The 20,309-nt window shown below is 36.8% G+C and overlaps 1 protein-coding gene and 2 long non-coding RNA genes across 3 annotated transcripts; 2 read left to right on the forward strand and 1 right to left on the reverse strand.

Annotated features, from left to right (window-relative positions):
* Positions 1–2,845: 2,845 nt before the first annotated feature.
* Positions 2,846–4,474, forward strand: LOC133523694 (uncharacterized). Its single transcript, XR_009800269.1, has 2 exons — positions 2,846–3,352; positions 3,449–4,474. It is a non-coding gene; the product is annotated as an uncharacterized LOC133523694 (long non-coding RNA).
* On the reverse strand, positions 4,467–5,609 carry LOC133523692 (uncharacterized). Its single transcript, XR_009800268.1, has 2 exons — positions 5,282–5,609; positions 4,467–4,708 (listed from the first exon to the last, which is right to left on the reverse strand). It is a non-coding gene; the product is annotated as an uncharacterized LOC133523692 (long non-coding RNA).
* Positions 5,610–6,544: 935 nt separating this feature from the next.
* On the forward strand, positions 6,545–20,306 carry LOC133523686 (WW domain-binding protein 11). The gene is made up of 11 exons (XM_061859366.1): positions 6,545–6,804; positions 6,898–7,023; positions 7,286–7,383; positions 8,451–8,597; positions 9,146–9,259; positions 9,748–9,906; positions 12,072–12,266; positions 12,782–12,828; positions 13,310–13,473; positions 16,948–17,247; positions 18,799–20,306. Exons 1-11 carry the CDS (start codon positions 6,741–6,743, stop codon positions 19,008–19,010), a joined length of 1,626 nt encoding a protein of 541 aa, XP_061715350.1. The 5' UTR covers positions 6,545–6,740; the 3' UTR covers positions 19,011–20,306.
* Positions 20,307–20,309: the final 3 nt, after the last annotated feature.

Consider the following 20,309-nt stretch of genomic DNA (forward strand, 5'->3'; position numbering starts at 1 on the left):
ACATAGGTAGTTTCATATAGTACTTGCAGACAAATGAAAAGGAAGCTTTAAGTTCTTCAATAAATCTAACTCTACTTATTAAAGTTATCTATTTAAAAAATGTTAGGTACCTTATCTAATCAATGTTCACGTTGTTTTCTAAAGTGTGTATATCTATTTAAATGTGTTATTTGAAGTTGATAAATTAAATTTGCCTATTTGCTATTGGCGATAGATTCCGTGGAGATGGAGGTCGTTGAACTCGCTACGTAAGAACTTAGTTTGTCCTTCATGGGAGCCCCACGTGATAAACGAAGGTTGTTTTTATGCGACAGAAAAGGAATTAGGTAACTACATCTAATTAGGTGGGAGGATTTGCTTGGAAATTTGCAAATTAATCGAATAAGGAAAGTAGGATTAACAACTCTACCATCATTAAGATTAAGATTATTAGTGATGTTATAACAGTTGACATTTTTGCAGGTGACAATAATTAGCTACCTAATAGGTAGATAATGTAAGTATGAGTAGGTAGATTACGCAAATAACGAAGTAGAGGTTGTTCTTTCATTACCCATAGTAGGGTATGTACTTTATCACATAATATATTGATATTCCGAGATAGGTATCTAAATAAAAAAACATGGGATTCGGCCTTAAGTATATATATAGGTATACCTGTACATATATTTGTACGGCCGGGCGGGTCAAGCGTATTTTAAGTATCTATTGGTTTCGAATACCTAGCGTAGATTGATGAAACGAAGGCGTATGCCTACTATAGGTATGTATATAAAATAAATATTATAAAATTAGGAAATAATCTCACCGAAAGTGGCATGAAGCCTGATTCTTAAGGGTCACTAGCAAGCTATTAGGTTTTCCAATTTCTCCATACAAACGTAGTTATGCTCTCATTTTAAAACGACTAGGTAGCTAATTGCTCTGAAACTTTATAATTACAATAGGATAAGGTATATCTAGTCCTGTAATTAGTTAATCTAGCTTCAGATACCATAGTTTAAAAAATACTGCGAATTTAAGTTTTTCATACAAAACTTGATTAGCTCTATTTCGTTTCTTTTATAAACTGGAGTTATATAAACTAATTACAGGACTAGATATACCTCATGTTATTGTATGTGGAAAGTTTAATTACAATCCAGTTCCTAGTTTTAAAATGAGAACTCCATTCGTATGGGAAGGTCAAATTCGGCCGAGCTTGCCGGGGACTTTTAAACAAATGACGCAAGGGCATTAAAGCATAGGTCGTACAGTCAGGTCGTACATCAATAGTAGCAGAGTTCATATGCGTGATGGCCTACGTTTTGCACACTTTAACTATCTTTAATTCTTTAAGCGTCCTCTACTCATCGTAGATCTGTGATTGCAACTAGTTTTCGAATTTGCCGCCTTTTGCTACTGACGGAAATGTGTGTCCAACCTATATCGAATCGATTAGGTATATATAAATAGTTAGTAAAACCGTTTCGGACTTTGGATTTCAATTTTGACAATTAATTATTCTGTAATAGCTATCATTCCACCAATTTAATCATGCCGAAATATAGACATACCTAATTAGATAAACTTACTTAAGTACTTAATAAGAATTGTGTAAAACTGATTCACATCGTGCCGACATCATGGTCACCCCAAAGAGCATATAATCACTACGTTCTAAGGTCACCCTAATGAGTTTGACGATTATCGTCTTGTATTTTTATCGTAAAATTGAATGATTGTGGTTCGCCTGTGAAAATATATACCACAAACAGCAAAACTTTCACTTCTACAACCTGTCACACAACATTTTTTAACCATTTTTTAAATATTTCGCAATTAAATGCTGAATGGTGGAGATCATTCACGTATTTTGGAAATATCTCAAAAATATGTCCTCAAGTTGGGGATACCAATTAATATTCAAAGTTTCTACAATGTCTACCATATTAAAATTATGTTTTTTTTTTTTTGTTATGCACATGCTTGGTTTAATCAGTTAATAATATTGGCATCATAATTATCTACAAATTACTTAAAAGATTTGAGAACCGCACTCTGTATATAGCACTAAAATAGTATAAGAAAGTATGTAATTTCAGTAGTATATTGATATAAATACTACCACAATGGTATGTTTTTAACATTGGCAACATGTGCGAGTGAGACACCGCGCCCCACTTTTGCTATCTCAAGTGGACCGTTTTCTCTAGTCTTGTAAGAACACCTTTCTGCCTCCGTGATAAGGTTCAATTTACTATGACAAAAAAAGTTAGAGCGTGCTCCATTTTATATCTCCATGGTTTTTGGTATGTTGTCAGGAATGTTAGAACTTAGAACGTGTTTTTAATTTTGTCGCATTGCGTATGTTCTGTCCCTCAGCTCACGGGCGAACGCGATATAGCCAGGATATAGCACATTTACACAATCCTATCATCTATGCATTATATTTTACATGCATTTTAATTTAAAAAACACACATTTTTTATTAAATAATGTGCATACAAACTAAATTTCAGTTACAAGAATTATAATTACTTATAAAATCACATACCTGTATAAAATAAAGTAAAATAACTAAACCAAGCTTAAAAAAATAAAACCACCTAAAATCTACCCTCCAACCCTTCTTGGCAGAGCGCAATAGCGAGTCTGCCAAAGATTACAATACCTATTTACCAAGGAATACAATACTAACTAGGAGGTCTTTGCGCGAGAAAGCTGCTTTACTTTTGTTTTAATTTGCCGCCGTCCTAAATGACAGTATAAGCGTTTCGTCATAAGTCTCAAACGCGCTTAACGACAGATATGATAATGGCCTCTACAAACGTTACCGACAATAATGCTACCAACTTCGTATGTACATATAGTTGGTCAAGCAAATCTTGTCAGTAGAAAAACGCGGCAAATTTGAAAAATCGCGGGCTAGCAACACTGTGTTCGAATAATTCCAAAATCGCGTGTAATCTGTGTTTTATCTGTAGAATGTGGATCGTCCATCTTGTTTGTTTACATTCCGAATCGGTGCTAATTCAAGAGAAATTTCTGCTCCCAGCATTAAAATAAATATCAATATATTAAATAATATTGTGCATGACCATAAGCAAAGTCAAGATGCCTACAATGTAAGTAAAATCATGCTCGTTGATCTTAACCATTAGAAAATTTTGAGGTTATGATAATTACTTCAAGATCCCGGAGAATTTTTAAGATAATGTGCAGTTTTTTCTGTTTCAGGGTTAAAAGGCTTAAATAAAGATAAAACGTATGCCTAAATATATCCAATAAGACCACGAATTGTGCCCTCGAAACCGCAACTGATTCGATTGTTCCCAATATCAACAGACGAAGTCCTCAAATATTTTCAAAGGTAACTTTTTTAAACAATCTTAAGACGTTTAAGAACCTTGATTATACCTACTTTCTTTCGCAACATCAACCTAATACTTCCATATGTTTGTTGCAGGATTAAAACTCGCCCAATATAAGGCGTTCGTAAAAGTTTCTCTTCATACAAAACTTACCTACGGCGGTTTACGTACATACGTGTACAACGCAAACAAGACGAAAAATAAACTTGTTAATTAAAAAAACTAAAAAAATTGGGACAATAGTTTAGATTATTATTGTAAAAGTTGTCCGTTTGTTAATCATCACGAAAATATATTATTTAGGCTGATTTGTTTCATGCACTCAGCTATTGCACATGTATACCTATGGAAAATCCTAGTTTATACTTTCTGAAGTCGGTATGTACCTATTTAAAAGAAGTTTTAAGTCGCTTTACCTGTTTGTTCAATAAATTAAAATAATTTATTCAGTGTGCATAATTTTAGAAAAATATTTTAACATTTAAATCATACCTTCTTTTATCCAGAAACAATATAACTCCATATTACTCACATGAGTGGAAGTTGTTAAGTTTCCATTGTCAAGGTATCTTTTATTAATATTTTTAGTACCTGAAATTGTGTCAGTTCCTGACAAGTCTTGAATAGACTAATGTGAAAGTTAATAAAATTTCTTAACAGCATTCTCCTGATATCTAAATGACTTTTTTAAATATCTACATATAAAATATGATCTAGCCAATACATGTAAATATCTAACATTTTTAGCCTGTATAAAAACAGTAGTGTGAGCAAAACCTTACCAAGCTAGCATGTAAGAGTGGTCTCAGAGATATTGGAATATCTCTGTACTATAAATTAGGCAAATTGCTTTAGACTAAGTTTTATGTGTAACTACTACTATAAGAATACATTTTGAAACTTGGAATGGAAACTTTAAACTTGAAATTACAAATTTTCAAACAGATCTGTTTTATGCTTAAGATGCAATAAGTGACTAGGTACAAAGTATTCTGATGCTTGGTTGGAGTGGACCAGTAACATTGGTAACTTAATGATATTTTTTCAATGAATGGCCTGAATTAAGTGTTAGTGTGTGTGTCTTAATTGCCTTGAAATTAAATGAACACCAAAATATCTGCAGTTGTGTTTTATTTATTTTTAATCTGTATATTTATATAAATATATTGTAAAACCATTTCAAAATTACACTGGTATGTGAATGTGACATTGTTCAAGAGAAATACACTAATTTACAATTAACAAGTGGCATAATTATTTTCTTTGGGCTTCTTCAGTTTCTGAACTGATGTTAAAAACAGCTTTCTACCGTGGTGCTCATGTTCTCTTTGCTCCCTATTTGTCTTCTAAGTTTGCTAAAACAGAATAAAACCATGATGATGATGAAATGATGTAAATAGTCCAGATATTTGATATTTAATAAGCCCTGCAATTGTGACAAGAATAGTTACAGTGATACCCTACCAGGGCTACCGCTGCCAGTGATGGCTCAGGGGTTACTTACCTAGGTTTTAATATTTACCTATATAAAACAATGGATTGTTTTATTCTAGTTAAATTCAGTAGTATAGGTACCTACTAACAGCTCGTTTGGTAAAAAGTACTCAAGTGCAAATGCCTTAACCTTTACATTTATTTAGCTATGACATCTTCATGTTTAAGTTGAATATATATGTAGCAGATCTGCTCCTAAGCATACCAAAGGTTAAGAATGCGAGCGCTCGCCTTTTGCGTCCACCTTTTACTAAGCATACAAACCTTTATTTTAATTCAATCTATTGATATATTTTTCGATTGTACCTACCTAAATATGTCTAATTAGCTTTTGAAGGTTGCATAAAGGAGCATTTGTATTGCATTTTATCGTGATATATCTTTAATATTGAATTCCAACCGAGAAATCTGATAATATATTAAAATCCAGCTACCTGCGGAAGCAATGACTTGATTCAAACATTATTTTCTCCAGCATAGTCCGTTTGCAAATAGGTATTTTTTGATCTCGTTTATCATATTGATTGACATCGTTTTTACTCCAGTTTAAATTGTCCCTCTCATAATAATAACAATTTCCAAATGCTTCAATAAACCGCGAGCTGCAATTTTAGTTGACGTACGAAGAGCGCGCTCAGCGGAAAAAAATATGTTTCGGTTCGATGTACATTGCTGCTTTTCTTAGCGCAATACTGCTCTGTGAGTGTTGCCATACTTCAGTTTGCTTTACATTGCTACTGACAGACTTTGCTTGACAGACTATACTTATTACAGTAAAGTTATAATTTAAAACACATGAATAAAAGTTGCTCAGTATGACCTATATATTCACCCCATAAATTATCGTAGGTGATTGAATTTACAACCTGGATACTCTGGCACAGCGACCTTTTCAGTAGAACTATTCAATTTAGAAAAAAAATGTTATTAGAAACCTCAATATCATTTTTGAAGACCTATCCATAGATACACCACACGTATGAGTTTGATGAAAAAAAAATGATTATCAGTTCTAAGTATGGGGAACCGGGAATCCCCAAAATTTATTGTTTTTTTTTTTTTTCTATTTTTGTGTGAAAATTTTAATGCGGTTGACAAAATACATCTACTTACCAAGTTTCAACAGTATAGTTCTTATAGTTTCGGAAAAAAGTGTCTGTGACATACGGACGGACAGACAGACACACATGACGAATCCATAAAGGTCCGTTTTTTGTAGAGTTGAGTTCGCACAGAAAATTTGAATTTCGCGTCTTTTTCTACTGACAAGTTGGGTGTGTTTTAGTATAGCCTGTTAACTTTATAAAACTGGCTACCGATTATCCACGGCCACGCCCCCACAACATGGTATATATTGGTCGTTTTCGTTTCAAGACGTTTTCAGTCGGTATTTGTGTTATTCTACTAATAATTTTAATTAAAATATCTGATTAAAAAATAAAAATATTTATTTTCTAAAATAATCCATATATTTTAAGATTTGAAAATAAAAACAATACGTTCTTTTATAAACTTTTAACAAAAATATTGTAAATAACCGCGTGTAAAGAAAAGTCGAAATCATATCCGTTACGTTTGCCTACAACAACAACGCTTCCAATATAGCTGTCAAAGAGCATATAATCACTAAGTGATAGCTGTAATCCGTTGTCTCATTCTAACTATTGCTCCATTTCACTCTGTTGGGCCGATATATCGCATACGTTTGGAGAGGCCTCTTATGTTTAATCTGTGGGTTGTCAACCCGATACTGTCAAAATGCGCTAATGCTTTTGATTGCGACCATTTCAATTTATTTGGTCTATTTAGATTTTAGGTAATACATTACCAGTCGTTAGAAGACGTGTATGTGAAGGATATATTTGATCTAGTTATTAGGTACAATTTGTAAAAATGGGGCGCCGATCGATAAATACCACGAAGAGTGGTAAATACATGAATCCAACGGATCAAGCGAGTAAGTGGATACTATTACTATTGGTTATTTCTCGCATTTTGAGTCCTGTTTATAGATGGATATTAGATTATTAAACGTATTATTTGACTCTAGGGAAAGAGGCCAGAAAGAAGGAGTTGAAGAAGAACAAGCGGCAAAGACAAATGGTTAGAGCAGCTGTGTTGAAAATGAAGGATCCGACTCAGATATTAGAAGAACTACAGAAAATTGATGAAATGGGTGAGCATAAACAGATTAGGGAACATTCGTGTAGTTTATTGTTCCAATCTCAAGGCATGGAAAAATGTTTACCTAGAAAGATTTGTAGTATGACTGAAAACTTCCCAGAGTAAGAAGTTTTACTCATCTCTTTCTTACGTCGATACTATCACAAGAAAGAGAGTGAAAGAAAAAGAAGGGAACAGATATATAAGACATGGATTTCCATTCTATCTTCTTCTATAATATTCTTTAAAATTTCATTAAAAATTTTGTTTTCCAGAATACAATGTTTTACAACCATCACCATTAAATGAAAAAGTACTTAAAGAGAAGAGAAAAAAGTTGAGAGAAACATTTGATAGAGTGCTCAAGATGTATGTAAGTATAGATTTGAAGAGGACAAGAACCTTTACTCCGTACACAACGGGAAGAAGTTGATAACTTGAGATAAATAATTGAAGAAATTGGAACCTTATGTAATTCTATTTTAGTCTCCCAAAAAAAAAACTATTTTAAGTTCAAATTTCTTAAATTTTGTACCACAAGTTGTTAACTCCTTTCTGCCATGTACAGTATTATACTTTGTTTTATTTTGCAATTAGAAAAAAGGTAATACAATCTTGATGTGTCTTTTTATTGAAAAATTATTAAGGCTGCACATTCAGGCGAGGAAAACGCGCGTGCCCCCTCGGCCGAGGCATGTCTACACTGGCCGTTTTGTGTGTGAGGAAATTGCCTCGAGCGTATGCTCACTTTGTGTGGACCCAGCTTATGATTAATAATTGTGATATATTTGTTGTAACTTATTTTACAAGTGTTTTTAATAAAAAGACATGTCAAGATCACTTACCTTCTTTCTAATGGTAAAAACGAACTATGGTGTCATAAAGTATATCCTCTAGACTTTCAATTTATTATTCTGCTTTTCAAGGGCTTCAATGAAAAAGCAGCAAGTAATAAAAGCCGTAACAGCCATGACCACTTACTATCAGAATGGTAACATGCTTATTTATCTACCACTGATGTTTTAAAATGAAGCCAGTAGACTTGTGAGAATGAATGAAGATTATTGAACAAGTTACTTATCCAATAGTTAAAGATCATCATCATCATTAATATTGAAGAGCTATGCTCTTGTCAGTGGAGTTTGCTCAGCCAGCCTTTTAACTTCTTCCTACAACACAACAGAAACTTTATCTTTTATTTGGCTGACATATGTGAGCCTGGGCATTCCTCTCCATCCTTTCTCCTCAATTTTGCCCTCCAGGATGCTTAAAAAGAATCTGTCATGCCATATCAGGTGCCTAATCGCCTTGCCCCTTCTGTTAGCTAAAAGGAGTAGCTAACAGTTGAAGTTTACAGTTGCTTATTTGAGATAATACAAATACTTTCATACTTTTAATCAAATAATATCTGTTCATTATAAATGAAATGCTCATTTTCAGGACAAAGATGATCCAGAAAAGTGGGTTGAGCTGAAGCGGCAAGAAATGGAATATGAGAAAAGGAGAGCCCATCTAATTTCATACTATGAGTCTGTGAAGTTGGCTCAATCCGTGCAAGTGGATGACATACCCTTGCCTACGTTACAAGTGAGTATTGTTCAATTTAATGTTTTATAATATAAATTTTACATACAATGAGGAATTACTAATAATTTGTGACAGAGGTATCTATTTGTTATAAGTTAATATTAATTCTATGTTGAGTTGTCATTACAAATACTGTAATAACAAGTTTGAAATCTAAAATGCAAGGTATTGAGACAAAAGCATTATTTCAAAAAAAGTAGAATAATCCATGTGGAACTACACACAGTGAAAGAAAGTAGATTCTACCTACTTGTGTTGTTACTCCGCTACCAACGTTTTCCCAATCCCAGCGTTTTCCCGCTTTGTAGAGGAAAGCGATTACGAACAGAGAACTCGCCGAGCGGTTCCTGGTACTCAATGTGTTAATTAAGAATAAGAGGGAGGCTTTTGCCCAGCAGTGGGACAATATGGGCTCATAATAAAAATAAATACTATGCTACCATTTTTTTTTCTAAATTCTAAATACCTGGCAGCCTTCAGTCAGATTTTTTCAGCATGGTAACTTTACTTGCAACTAAATAATAACCCAAGGATGTATTTATTTGTAGATGCCTGAGAACTATGTCTATGGAAACATGGCATCCCAAATACCAATGCCAATGGACATAGCACCACCTAGTGCGCCAGTGAAACCCATTCTCAAAAAGGACTCTGCCTACAAAGTGAGTATGAAAGTTCATCTCATTCACACTCATTCCCGATCACTACAGAAATGCCAACCCAACTCTATCAAGAAGCCTAGCAGACTCTTGATGTTGCCGACGATTTCTGGGAGAGACCCAGGCGAACCGAGGTGTTGTGCCTGGTACTCTGCCACCCCTTGGCATTCAAGAATGACGTGGGCTGCTCTCTCTTCTGCCTCCATGCACGCCCTGCAGAGAGGGCTATCTGTAACACGTAGGGTTAACAGGTGCTGATTTAGTGAGGTGTGGCCAGTTATAAGCTTTGGGAATAAGTAGGACAACAACTTTATTATACAGGAAAAAAAATTATATTATTAGAAAAAAGGAATCTCTAATTAACCCTCATTCCCAGAGCCACTGGACGGTCGATAGTCTTACCTTTTCCCCTTGATTTTCCCTACAATGAAATTAATTCCACTTTTAACCCTATCCCATTCAAATATTTCTAATATAATCTAAAATCACAGGAAAGGCCAGCGGGCGCAGAAGCCCCCGGCGTGCCGCCCGGGCCTCCGCCGGACTTCGCGCTGCTGCTGCTCGAGGCCGTGCAAGAGGAGAAAGAAGCTGGCAAGGAGAAGAAGAGTTTGCGGTTCTCGGACTTGCCTGATGAAGGCCCGCCTGGAGAGGTAAGGCAAAAACCAAACTCACAAAATAGATATTAAGATGTCTAGTACGGTATGGTTTTAACGACTGTCTGGCCTACAGGGTAGTGACCCTGCCTATGAAGCCGATGATCCCGGGTTCAAATCCTGGTAAGTAAGTAAGTAAGTAAGTAAGTAAATATTCTTTATTGCACCAACAATTATACATTTTACATACATGTAAAACTACAAATGAATTTTAAAGGAAAATAGAACCAGGTAACAACAGGCGGTCTTATCGCTAAAAAGCGATCTCTTCCAGACAACCTTTAGGTAGCAGGAAATTTAGAACTCATACAAAAGTCAACAGGTAGTGCAAGGAGCTAAATATGAGACTATTAAACGCAAACACGCATAAAAAAAAAAAAAACGAAACAAAACGACAAACAAACAAACAAACAAAACAAACAACAAAAACAAAAAAAAAACTCAAGGTAAGGTTATATTTTTCGTTTGATGAGCATGGATATTTGTTCCTGAGTATAGACTCACCCACAGGAGTGTGGGTGTTTTCTTTGTATTTAAGTATTTATAAATATGTCTCTTCTTCTTCGCGTTGTCCCGGCATTTTGCCACGGCTCATGGGAGCCTGGGGTCCGCTTGACAACTAATCCCAAGATTTGGCGTAGGCACTAGTTTTTACGAAAGCGACTGCCACCTGACCTTCCAACACAGAGGGTAAACTAGGCCTTTTTGGGATTAGTCCGGTTTCCTCACGATGTTTTCCCTCACCGAAAAGCGAATGGTAAATATCAAATGATATTTCGTACATAAGTTCCGAAAAACTCATTGGTATGAGCCGGGGTTGGAACCCGCGACCTCCGGATTGCAAGTCGCACGCTCTTACCACTAGGCCACCAGCGCTTCACGTATGTATATACATAATATGTATATACGATATATTATATCGTTGTCTAAGTACTCTCAACACAAGCCTTATAGTGCTCCCACATTGGCTGTTATAAAATTTTGTCCCTGTCACATAATGTTATATAAAATGTTATAACAGGCTATGTGGGAGCACCATTATTGAGCTTACTGTGGGACTCAGTCAATTTATGTTATACTGTCCTATAATATTTATTAATTTACATGGGTTTTCTACATGACCGGGTGATAAAGACGGCGTCCGTCTCGATTGCGTGGTGTTAAAGTGACACTTACTTATCACGTGGATAAAGTCATTCTGATCTAGCCATATCATCAAAGTCATTTGATGTTGATGATGATGGCAGATTAACAAACTCCACAGTCTGTAAATATTTTGCCTTTATCCAGTGGCTTGCGATAAACTGAACCAGACAATTAGCGTACCTTGTTGGAGTTTTTCCAGTGTTTATGGTATGTGGAAGCCACTGCTATACAGGATGATTCAGGAGACGTGAGCGGGATCAAGCCTGCATATTCGGTATATTATTAGCAACTGTTTCGTACCAGTATTTGTGAGATTAACGTTAATTAAATTTTTACTGTTCAAAAAAAAGAGTTTTATTTTATTTACGATATTTATGGTCACCCTCTTTGTTTTATCCATAATAAGTGACAAATTGAATGTCATCGGAGTGTGGTTACTTTTATAAAATCGTATCTCACTCAAGTGTGACATTTTATTTTCTTCATAATCAAAGTGCTGTCATAACGGTTAAAGAGGTTTTATCTTTGTTAATTAATTGTTTTAGGGTGTCCATGATTGTAGATAATCAAATTTGTCCTTAAGAAAAAGTTAAATAACAGATAAAAAGCGTGATTGTTTTACTTAAATATGATGGTCAACGATTCATTAACATTTACTGATTGTGTAGTCTTAGTCCAGCTCACGTCTCATGAATCACCCTGTATACAAAGTGCAGAAAAGACTTACGGGTGCTTTATGCCTCTGGCATGCCGCTCAAGCCCTGCTCGCCTAGAAAGGCGAATAAGGACTAATTGTACCAACCATTATTTCGGACTGATTGACGGCACGCAGCAGTGAATTATGAAAATTGTCATATAAATAAAATTATGTCAAACTTGACCAATACTTTCGGTACTATAACATACACATTTTAGGAAAGACCTGCGTGATAGCAGAAAATTTACAATATTATACATTTTAGTAGTTTTGAATATTGATAATTAAGATTCCTTTTCATCTAATTTATCTTCCATAGAAATGCATCCCCATGCCGACAAGCCTCACCCAAGCGGCAGAGGACTTCGATGGCGAAGCGGAACATAACATGGAACATATGGAAGAGGACCCCGAGCCGGCGAACAACGCGGCTCCCAAACCCACGTCGCTGCAGCAGAGAATGTTGGCGCTGTCTGGGCAGAATATAGATGACTTTATGAAGGAAATGGAGGAGGTATGTTATTAAATAATATGGAACACATGGAAGAAGACCTCGAGTCGGCCCCTAAACCGACGTTGCTTTAGTAGAGAATGTTGGCGCGGACGGGGAAGAATATAGAAGACTTCATTCATGAAATGGAAATGGATGTTATTAAATAATATGGAACAGATAGACCACAACATGGAACACATGGAAGAGGACCCGGAGCCGGCCAACAACGCGGCCCCCAAACCGACATCGCTGCGGTAGACAATGTTGGCGCTGTCCGCGCAGAATATAGATGACTTTATGAAGGAAATGGAGGAGTCAGGATGTTAAAAATATCGATATTTTTTGAGTGAAATGAGTTTTATGACTGTTAGTAAAGTTTACTCTTTGTAAACTGTTTTATCTGCTCGAGCCTGCAAAAAAAGCTTTTGAATACATATCCAGGATAGCTCTCTTTTTGTTTCTGATCGAAAATGTCGAATATTTAAGCTGTGGTTCTCCAAACTGTTTTTGGTTCTATAATTTTAATTTACTTTTAGGTGCACAGAAAGAGAGAAAGAGATAGAGCGGCGGACTTGAATGCCAGGTACGTTGTTATAGTTTGTATACAATATCTGCGGCTGTAGCACGGTCGCATTTTTATCATTTGTTACTATGTCTGTCACTTTCGCACTTACATACTTGTTAGGACGTGACATATGCCTGTCACGTTCTAACAAGTATGTAAGTGCTTACGTAAGTACTTGTCACTATTGACAAGTGATAAAAATGCGACCGTGCTACAGTACAGCTGCTTCACTATCTAGTATGTCTATTAATGACGGTAAAACCCGTCATGGTTTACTATGAGACGGGTCGTATTCTTGATTAATATTTACACAAAAAACACGGCATACTTTTTGATTTGAAGTCATTTTAGTGGTACATATTTTGATATTTAACAGAATCCCTTCAGAAGATCGGTATTCTATAAACTTATTACTGTTTTCATTGTATTTTTTTTCAGACAGCTAAAATCAAAATGTAACAATAACAACACTATTTATTTTCCCTTTGTCTTTTTATAGATTGACAGCACTGAAGCGTTCCGGTGGCCATCGCGATAGCGACTCCGATAGCGATAACGAAACGACAATGCCTCCACCAATTATGCCAGCTATGCCTCCGGACTTCATACTTGAACCCCCAGGCGTCGAGATGAGACAGATGCCGCCTCCGTTGATTCCACCGGGTACAGATCTATTTTCATAATAATAGGGTTTAATTTAGATTAAATTCAGTTTCAGCCTTACAGCGACAATACTCCAAGGAATCTCAATCTCAACGCGACATAGAAACGTCAATACCTTCGTCAGTACACGCGGCTGTGCCTCCGGATTTTATACTAGGACCTCTGGACGTCAAAATGAAGCAGATGCCGCCACCGTTCATTCTAAAGGGGAACAACTGTATGTGATAGAGTTCTATGATCATTGTGATAGGGTTTAATTTGGATTGACTGAAGTCTAACTATGACGGCGTAGCAATTTCAATACCCCTGGCAGTAAATCCCTGGGCGTCGAGATGAGGCAGATGCCGCCACCGTTGATTCCATCGGCCACATGTATCTATGACATAGCTTTGTTATCATTTTGCTGGGGTTCAATTTCGATTGGGGCTAGATTTTCAAGCTGACAGTGACAAAAAATACTATTACTAAATACTATAACTGGTGTATGCAGCCATGACTTAATATCCTATTGGTAGGGGAGCCCAAGAGCAGGGACCCACCCCTTCCCAGAAAAAAAGCCAGTAGTCGTTTATTTGGTTTCACAGACCAACCCCTATAGACTGAGCTTATAGGACGACTCGCGGTCACCGCCCGTATGGGGTACAGAGCACATATAAGATAGCACGCGCGCCGCTCCGATTAGTTGCGCCCAAATTTACGACCTGTTAGCAGTGTGCTCGTCTGTACGAAAATAAATCGTAAATTTAAATTCGTTCCCTAATTATGGCATATTGCAGCGTAAAATGGTGTGGCAAGTCATCTCAGTCTTCCAGATACAAAAAGATGGAATAACATTCCGCAAGTAAGTCAAATTCGTTATTTTGTTGAAAATTGTTCCTTGTCCGCGGGGTTTATGTTATACTGGTCAATATGGTTGTACTGAGCGGGAACGAAGTACGCCCGTCCCTTTTCGTCAACTTGAAAATTCAATGTGCTATCCCTTTCACATACACGAATAATGATGTGACGTGATAGTTTCATCCGGTGCGGAAAGTTCGTGCTTTCGTTCGTACCGTATTGTGCCATTTTAAAAAATATAAGAGAAAACTGTGATTCTTTTTTATTTTTTATTGAGAATAATTAATATGTAGTTTAGTTATTTCGTTGGTAGTTTGTCTTAGTAGAATGATCATTATTGAGATAGTATCAAAATAAGAAATGAAATAAAAAAACCAAATTTTAGCAGGCTTTCAGAGACGGGAACGCCCATGTGACATTCTCCTAGTTGCAAACGTCCAAAGGCTGCGATTGCCTCTAAAGTGACGAGGAATAAAAATATGTGTATTTTTAAAAATTCTATAACATGATTCATTTATCAGTCAAGAAAATTTGCGTTGCGATCCTCTTACGGCCGTATATTAATAATGATTATAATATGTCACAGCGATACGATACCGATCTGTCATTGCGACATATTATAGGCATTGTTCGAATAGGTGTGAGGGCACTCGGTGTTGGTTCGTGATATGCATATGTTGTGTGGATTTTCTAGAAACCTCTTGGTGAGGAGTTAGGTCTCGGGTAACGAGATGGACGTGATGATGAACCTCGAAGAAGTGCGAGGGAACACGGTGTTGGTTTGTGCTAGGCATATGTTGTGTGGCCTTTTTAGAATCCTCTTGGTGAGCAGTTAGGTTTCGGGTCACGAGATCGACCTGATGATGTTCTTCGAAAAAGTGCGAGGGAACTTGGTGTTGGTTTGTGACAGGCATATGTTGTGTGGCCTTTTTAGAATCCTCTTGGTGAGCAGTTAGTTTTCGGGTCACGAGATCGACCTAATGATGAACTTCTAAGAAATGCGAAGGAACTCGGTGTTGGTTTGTGATAGGCATATGTTGTGTGGCCTTTTAGAATCCTCTTGGTGAGCAGTTTTAAGTAATTTTTCTGTAGACTTTATTGATGACAATTTTACCACAATATATTAACACGATAAATTACGGTATCACTAAAATCATTTAGGATGTTTAAATGTAAATTGAAAACGTTTCTATTAAACAAAATTAAATTACCACCACAATAAGCTATAAGATGTAGAATAGAATAGAATAGAATTTTTATTGGTATTAATCATACACTGTCAGTTACATTATAATAATTAATAACAAAATGATGATAAAAATTAGATAAACATGTCAATAAATCATTTAAATGCACTTAACTATAAATTAATAATGTCAACAAATTATATAAAGAAATTAAAAACAATAACAAAAGATATTAATTCAAATTACCATCATAGAAACGACTTATAATTAAAAAATAAAATAAAAATAAAAATAAGTAGTTACAATTCCATTAACGCAGATGTTCGATATGTGCACTTGGACATATTAAACCTCCAGGAACTCATTTACCGAGTAGTAGGCCATGTTTGTGCAATACATTTTGAGCTTGTGAACAAAGGCACAATCTGTCGAAACGGTTTTGATTGACTCAGGTATTTTATTATAAATTTTAGCACCCATTACACCATTGTATGTGTACATTACACCGATGTACCATACTTACTTATTAATAAACTCTCCCTCTGCCAACAAACTGTCTTGCAGTTTTGCAGAATAAAACAAAATTGTAAAAGCAGGGTTTTTTACCAGAATAAATGATTTATATATTAAAAAAAAAAAACTGGTTCCATTACCACTTCCCGTATTGAACATGTCCCATCCCTACGCATACACATGACAGCGCGCCATGTTTGGAACGGCCAATCGCAACGCCGTGAGCACCCGTCCGGCACCTCACGGTTTGGTGATTCGCGTCGCGAACAAAATGGCCAATATTAGGCTTCTATAGGCGGTTTTCTGGTTTGGTTTACTTGGCTTAGTCGTTTATTGAATAGCCCCTACAATTGCTTACCCGTTCATTTGACTTAGCTCTAGGAAGGGGTTTCCCTTTCAGAGATATCGCTAAAATGAAAGGGTATCCCTTTCTTAATCCAAAAAAATATGACACCCGTGCTGTCAACGCGCTAGACACCCAGTCCTTCACTTTAAACATAAATAAGGAATATTTGATTCTACTCGAATTTCATTTTTACGATGAAAAAGTTGAAAATGGCATACGCGTTTTAATTTATATAAACGATACCCCTTCAAGAGGTAAGCGTTTAGGTTACATGACAATGTACAATGTGAAATCCGGGTTTCGAAATTGTAGCACTAACTAATATATAACATTAACTTGTACCTAATCCACATTCTACATAACGATTTTTTTACCCCCCACCAATCGCCCGAAATTAAAAAAATCTCTAGCCATTTCCTTAAATTTTTCTATCATCTGATCTAACGGTTCCAATTGGTCTTTACTTAGCTCGAGTGGCTCCAAATTTAGCATTTCCGGCTCCCATACCATATATGCGATGGGGCAGCCATTTGAACACCTCAAAGATCAACCACGCTTTTTGAGAACACTTATAACTTTTCCCTCTCCCAGGCATCCGGCCGCCGCCGCTGCGCGTGCCGCTGGGCCCGCCGCCGCTGCGCCTGCCCGCGCGCGCGCCGCCGGGCCCGCCGCCGGGCGCGCCGGGCCTGCCGGGCCTGCCGGGCCCGCCGGGCCTGCCGGGCCCGCCGGGCCCGCCGGGCGGCCTGCCGCGCCTGCTGCGCCCGCCCGGCCCGCCGCCCGGCGCGCCGCCGCGCCTGCTGCGCCCGCTCGTGCCGCCGCCGCCGCCCAAGCAGATGCCGCCCTCCGTGCTCATGGCCGCGCCCATCATACACAAGAAAGATGGACCTCAAGGTATTGTGCTCTGATAGATTTCGCAACACTCGTGTGTAGTCTTCTCGTGAAAAATATAGATCGCATCAAAAACATTTTCATGTAAAATGTTGCCAAGACGAAACCATAGGGCTTGCACTGTCAAAAAGTTATGAGATCTCTTGTACAAGCCTGAAGATCACAAACTCTACTCCTTAATCAATATATATATAATATATGGCTTGGCTGATTCTCCATACAAAATTCCCCCCCCTCCCCCTTTTCAACCCGTTCTGGGATAAAAATTTCAAGTATTAAATTTTTTTTGTTGTTTGTCTACTATCCTACATACCAAATTCAGCTTCCTAGGACTTGGAAGTACTCTGAGTTTTGATGATCATCAGTGTTGGAGTAATTGATTCAGTGACGAAATCGGGGTTTTTTTTAATATGAATAAAATCTAAAGTATGAGAGCTATGTGCAATTGAATTTTTTTTATGCTTGATAGGTAAGTCCACTATCGACATTATATCCCGAGAATTTTGTTTTTTCTGGTATAATCCAAACCTAATGCGGGTTCAAAAAAACGACGAAGCGCTTCGAGAAAAGGTAGGTAGTGCCCTGCGCTTCGCTTTGCTCATCTTGGCGGGAGACGCGAAGGATTGGGCTCCCATGCAAAGTTTGAATTCCGCGCACATTTCTACTGACAGATTGATATAGATTGTTTTGTAAACTTGGCTACTTGACAGGTTTTTGTAAATAATGTCAAACGATCTTGATTTTCCTGAGGATCAAATGTCTATATGGGACTCATGGCATTTAAGCAACACAAATATCAGGAGTGAGAGCTAAAGTCTAACGCTCGCAGTCGACGATTGAAACGCCTCTAACAAAATGATAATGTGATGTGACGTCACATTATATAAGTCTGTCCTAAATGTATTGAAGATCAAGGAAATTGCCTTTTTGACCCTGAGATATTGCGTTTATGTGTATATATGTCATACAATTTATTTTTCAATCGAATAGTACAATTTTTTTCTATTTTTGAAAGACAAAAATAACTTTTTTTTTGAGACTTTGGAGCCTTGTCTTTTTTTATAATGTCAATATTTTTTTTTTAAATTCAACTTTTATTTAAATGGATGGCTCATTTTCTATCCATCTAACTACATTTTGTTATAATATTCAACATGTGTCAAGTACCCAATTCTGTAGTCATATGATTGATCACATCTTTTTTCGGATTTTTCTTAGTATTAAGTATATTTGTAAATAATTATAAATTTAAAACCAAATAGTCCGATGGATAGTTGTTTTAGTTCAAAGAAGTAAAATAGTTAACTAATAATGTACGCAAGTCTCTACTCCCCTCAACTCTACAACAAATCGCTATTCCAAAACGAACTTAATTGAATAAGAAATCCAACCTCAAGAAACGTTAACTACAACCAGAATCATTTTGGAATTTGGATTATACTTACAAAAATATAAATGGGAAAGAGTACGACTACAAAGATATAATATACAGTGTATCTACGTTTTGATATAACTAACTCTTTTTAGCCCTAACCAGTTATAATTTATTTCCAGGAGCCACAATCACTGCCAAACCCCAAATCCGCAATCTGTCGGCCGACGTCACTCGCTTCGTGCCGTCCGCCCTCCGCGTCAAGCGAGAGGACAAGAAAGCAAACACGAAACTCAAGCCGGCGGTCCAGCGGCCCGAGAGCGTGCCCAAACAGGCCCCGAGCAAGGACGACGCTTACATGCAGTTCATGAAGGAAATGGAGGGCTTGCTGTAGATAAATGGGGATACGGAACTGTTTTGTGTCACGAGCCCATATTTGATTTACACGCCCTCTTCGAACCATTCGTAATCCTTATTGCAACGAGATAAAGTCTAACCGTCTTAAGAGCCCGGTAACGATTTTAGAGCAAAAATTTTAAATTGATAGATTTAGTCGTTGAAATTGTACACCTTTTGTTACGTAATATCTAAATAACAAGTATTGGTTTCTATTAGCACGTTTTTTCATCTTGCCTTTTAATAATGAGGTCGCAAGCGAGCGTCCCCGGTAATAGGTGACGAGAAGGGCTGGTTTTTAAAAATTCATCAAAAAATTATGGTTGTAAATTATACAAATGATGTATAAGAACAGTTTCAGCAAATGTTGTAGATTGTTGAAGTATCAAAATTACGTTGAAATGAAGTCAGTAGGGCTAAGATGGTCGGCTCTTTATCATTTGTCACCATACCTGTCCCGTTCTAACAAGTATGTAAGTGCGAAAGTGACGGGCATAGTGACAAGTGATAAAAATGGAACCATGATGCCGCCGCAGAGAAATTGTCACTTGTTTTGAAGTAATTTCTGGAGAATATTGATTTCGTCTAACTTTCATTTACAACACTTCAAATTTATAATAACAAAAATGTAGTTTATTAAAGTTGAAGTAAAGGATATGTGTAATACAAAATTACCATTTTTAGCAGTCCAAACTTTACGAATTTTACAAATAAGATCGACAAAATCACTGCTTTACGCGCGTTTACCTAAACGTCCATCAGAAAAAAAATCATTACTAATTAAGTGAGTCTGTTTTCAAAAAAATGATGATTATTATAATGAAAGATAACAAGACGTGCTAATAGAAACCAGTACTTGTTATTTTTAATAGTTAACAAAAGGTGTACAATTTCATCTGCTAAATCTATCAATTTGACATTTTTGGGACTAAAATCGATAACGGCCTCTTAAGTATCTTACTTTTAGTAAAGTAAGAACAAAGCGGCCCACCCGTTGCACGCACAGTGGCATTGATCGCAGAAACCATCGGCGAGACAGCAATATACATGCGCGTGCGATAGAGATAGGAACAGGCGGGTCAATGTACGATGTTCTTTGTGCTTAGTGTCCTTACTTTCGTGTCTTTACTTTTTTGTACACGACCACCCACCACTGCCATCTGTCAGAGACTGCATCTTGTCTCGTTGCACAAGCATGAACATAGACACTTTTCGTGAGGTAAAATATCTATAAATAAATACAGTGTATGTATTAAATTAAGTAGGTATCATGAAATACAATTATTGTTAAGTATTG

The sequence above is a fragment of the Cydia pomonella genome, chromosome 12, assembly GCF_033807575.1.
Source record: "Cydia pomonella isolate Wapato2018A chromosome 12, ilCydPomo1, whole genome shotgun sequence".
Lineage (NCBI taxonomy): Eukaryota > Metazoa > Arthropoda > Insecta > Lepidoptera > Tortricidae > Cydia > Cydia pomonella.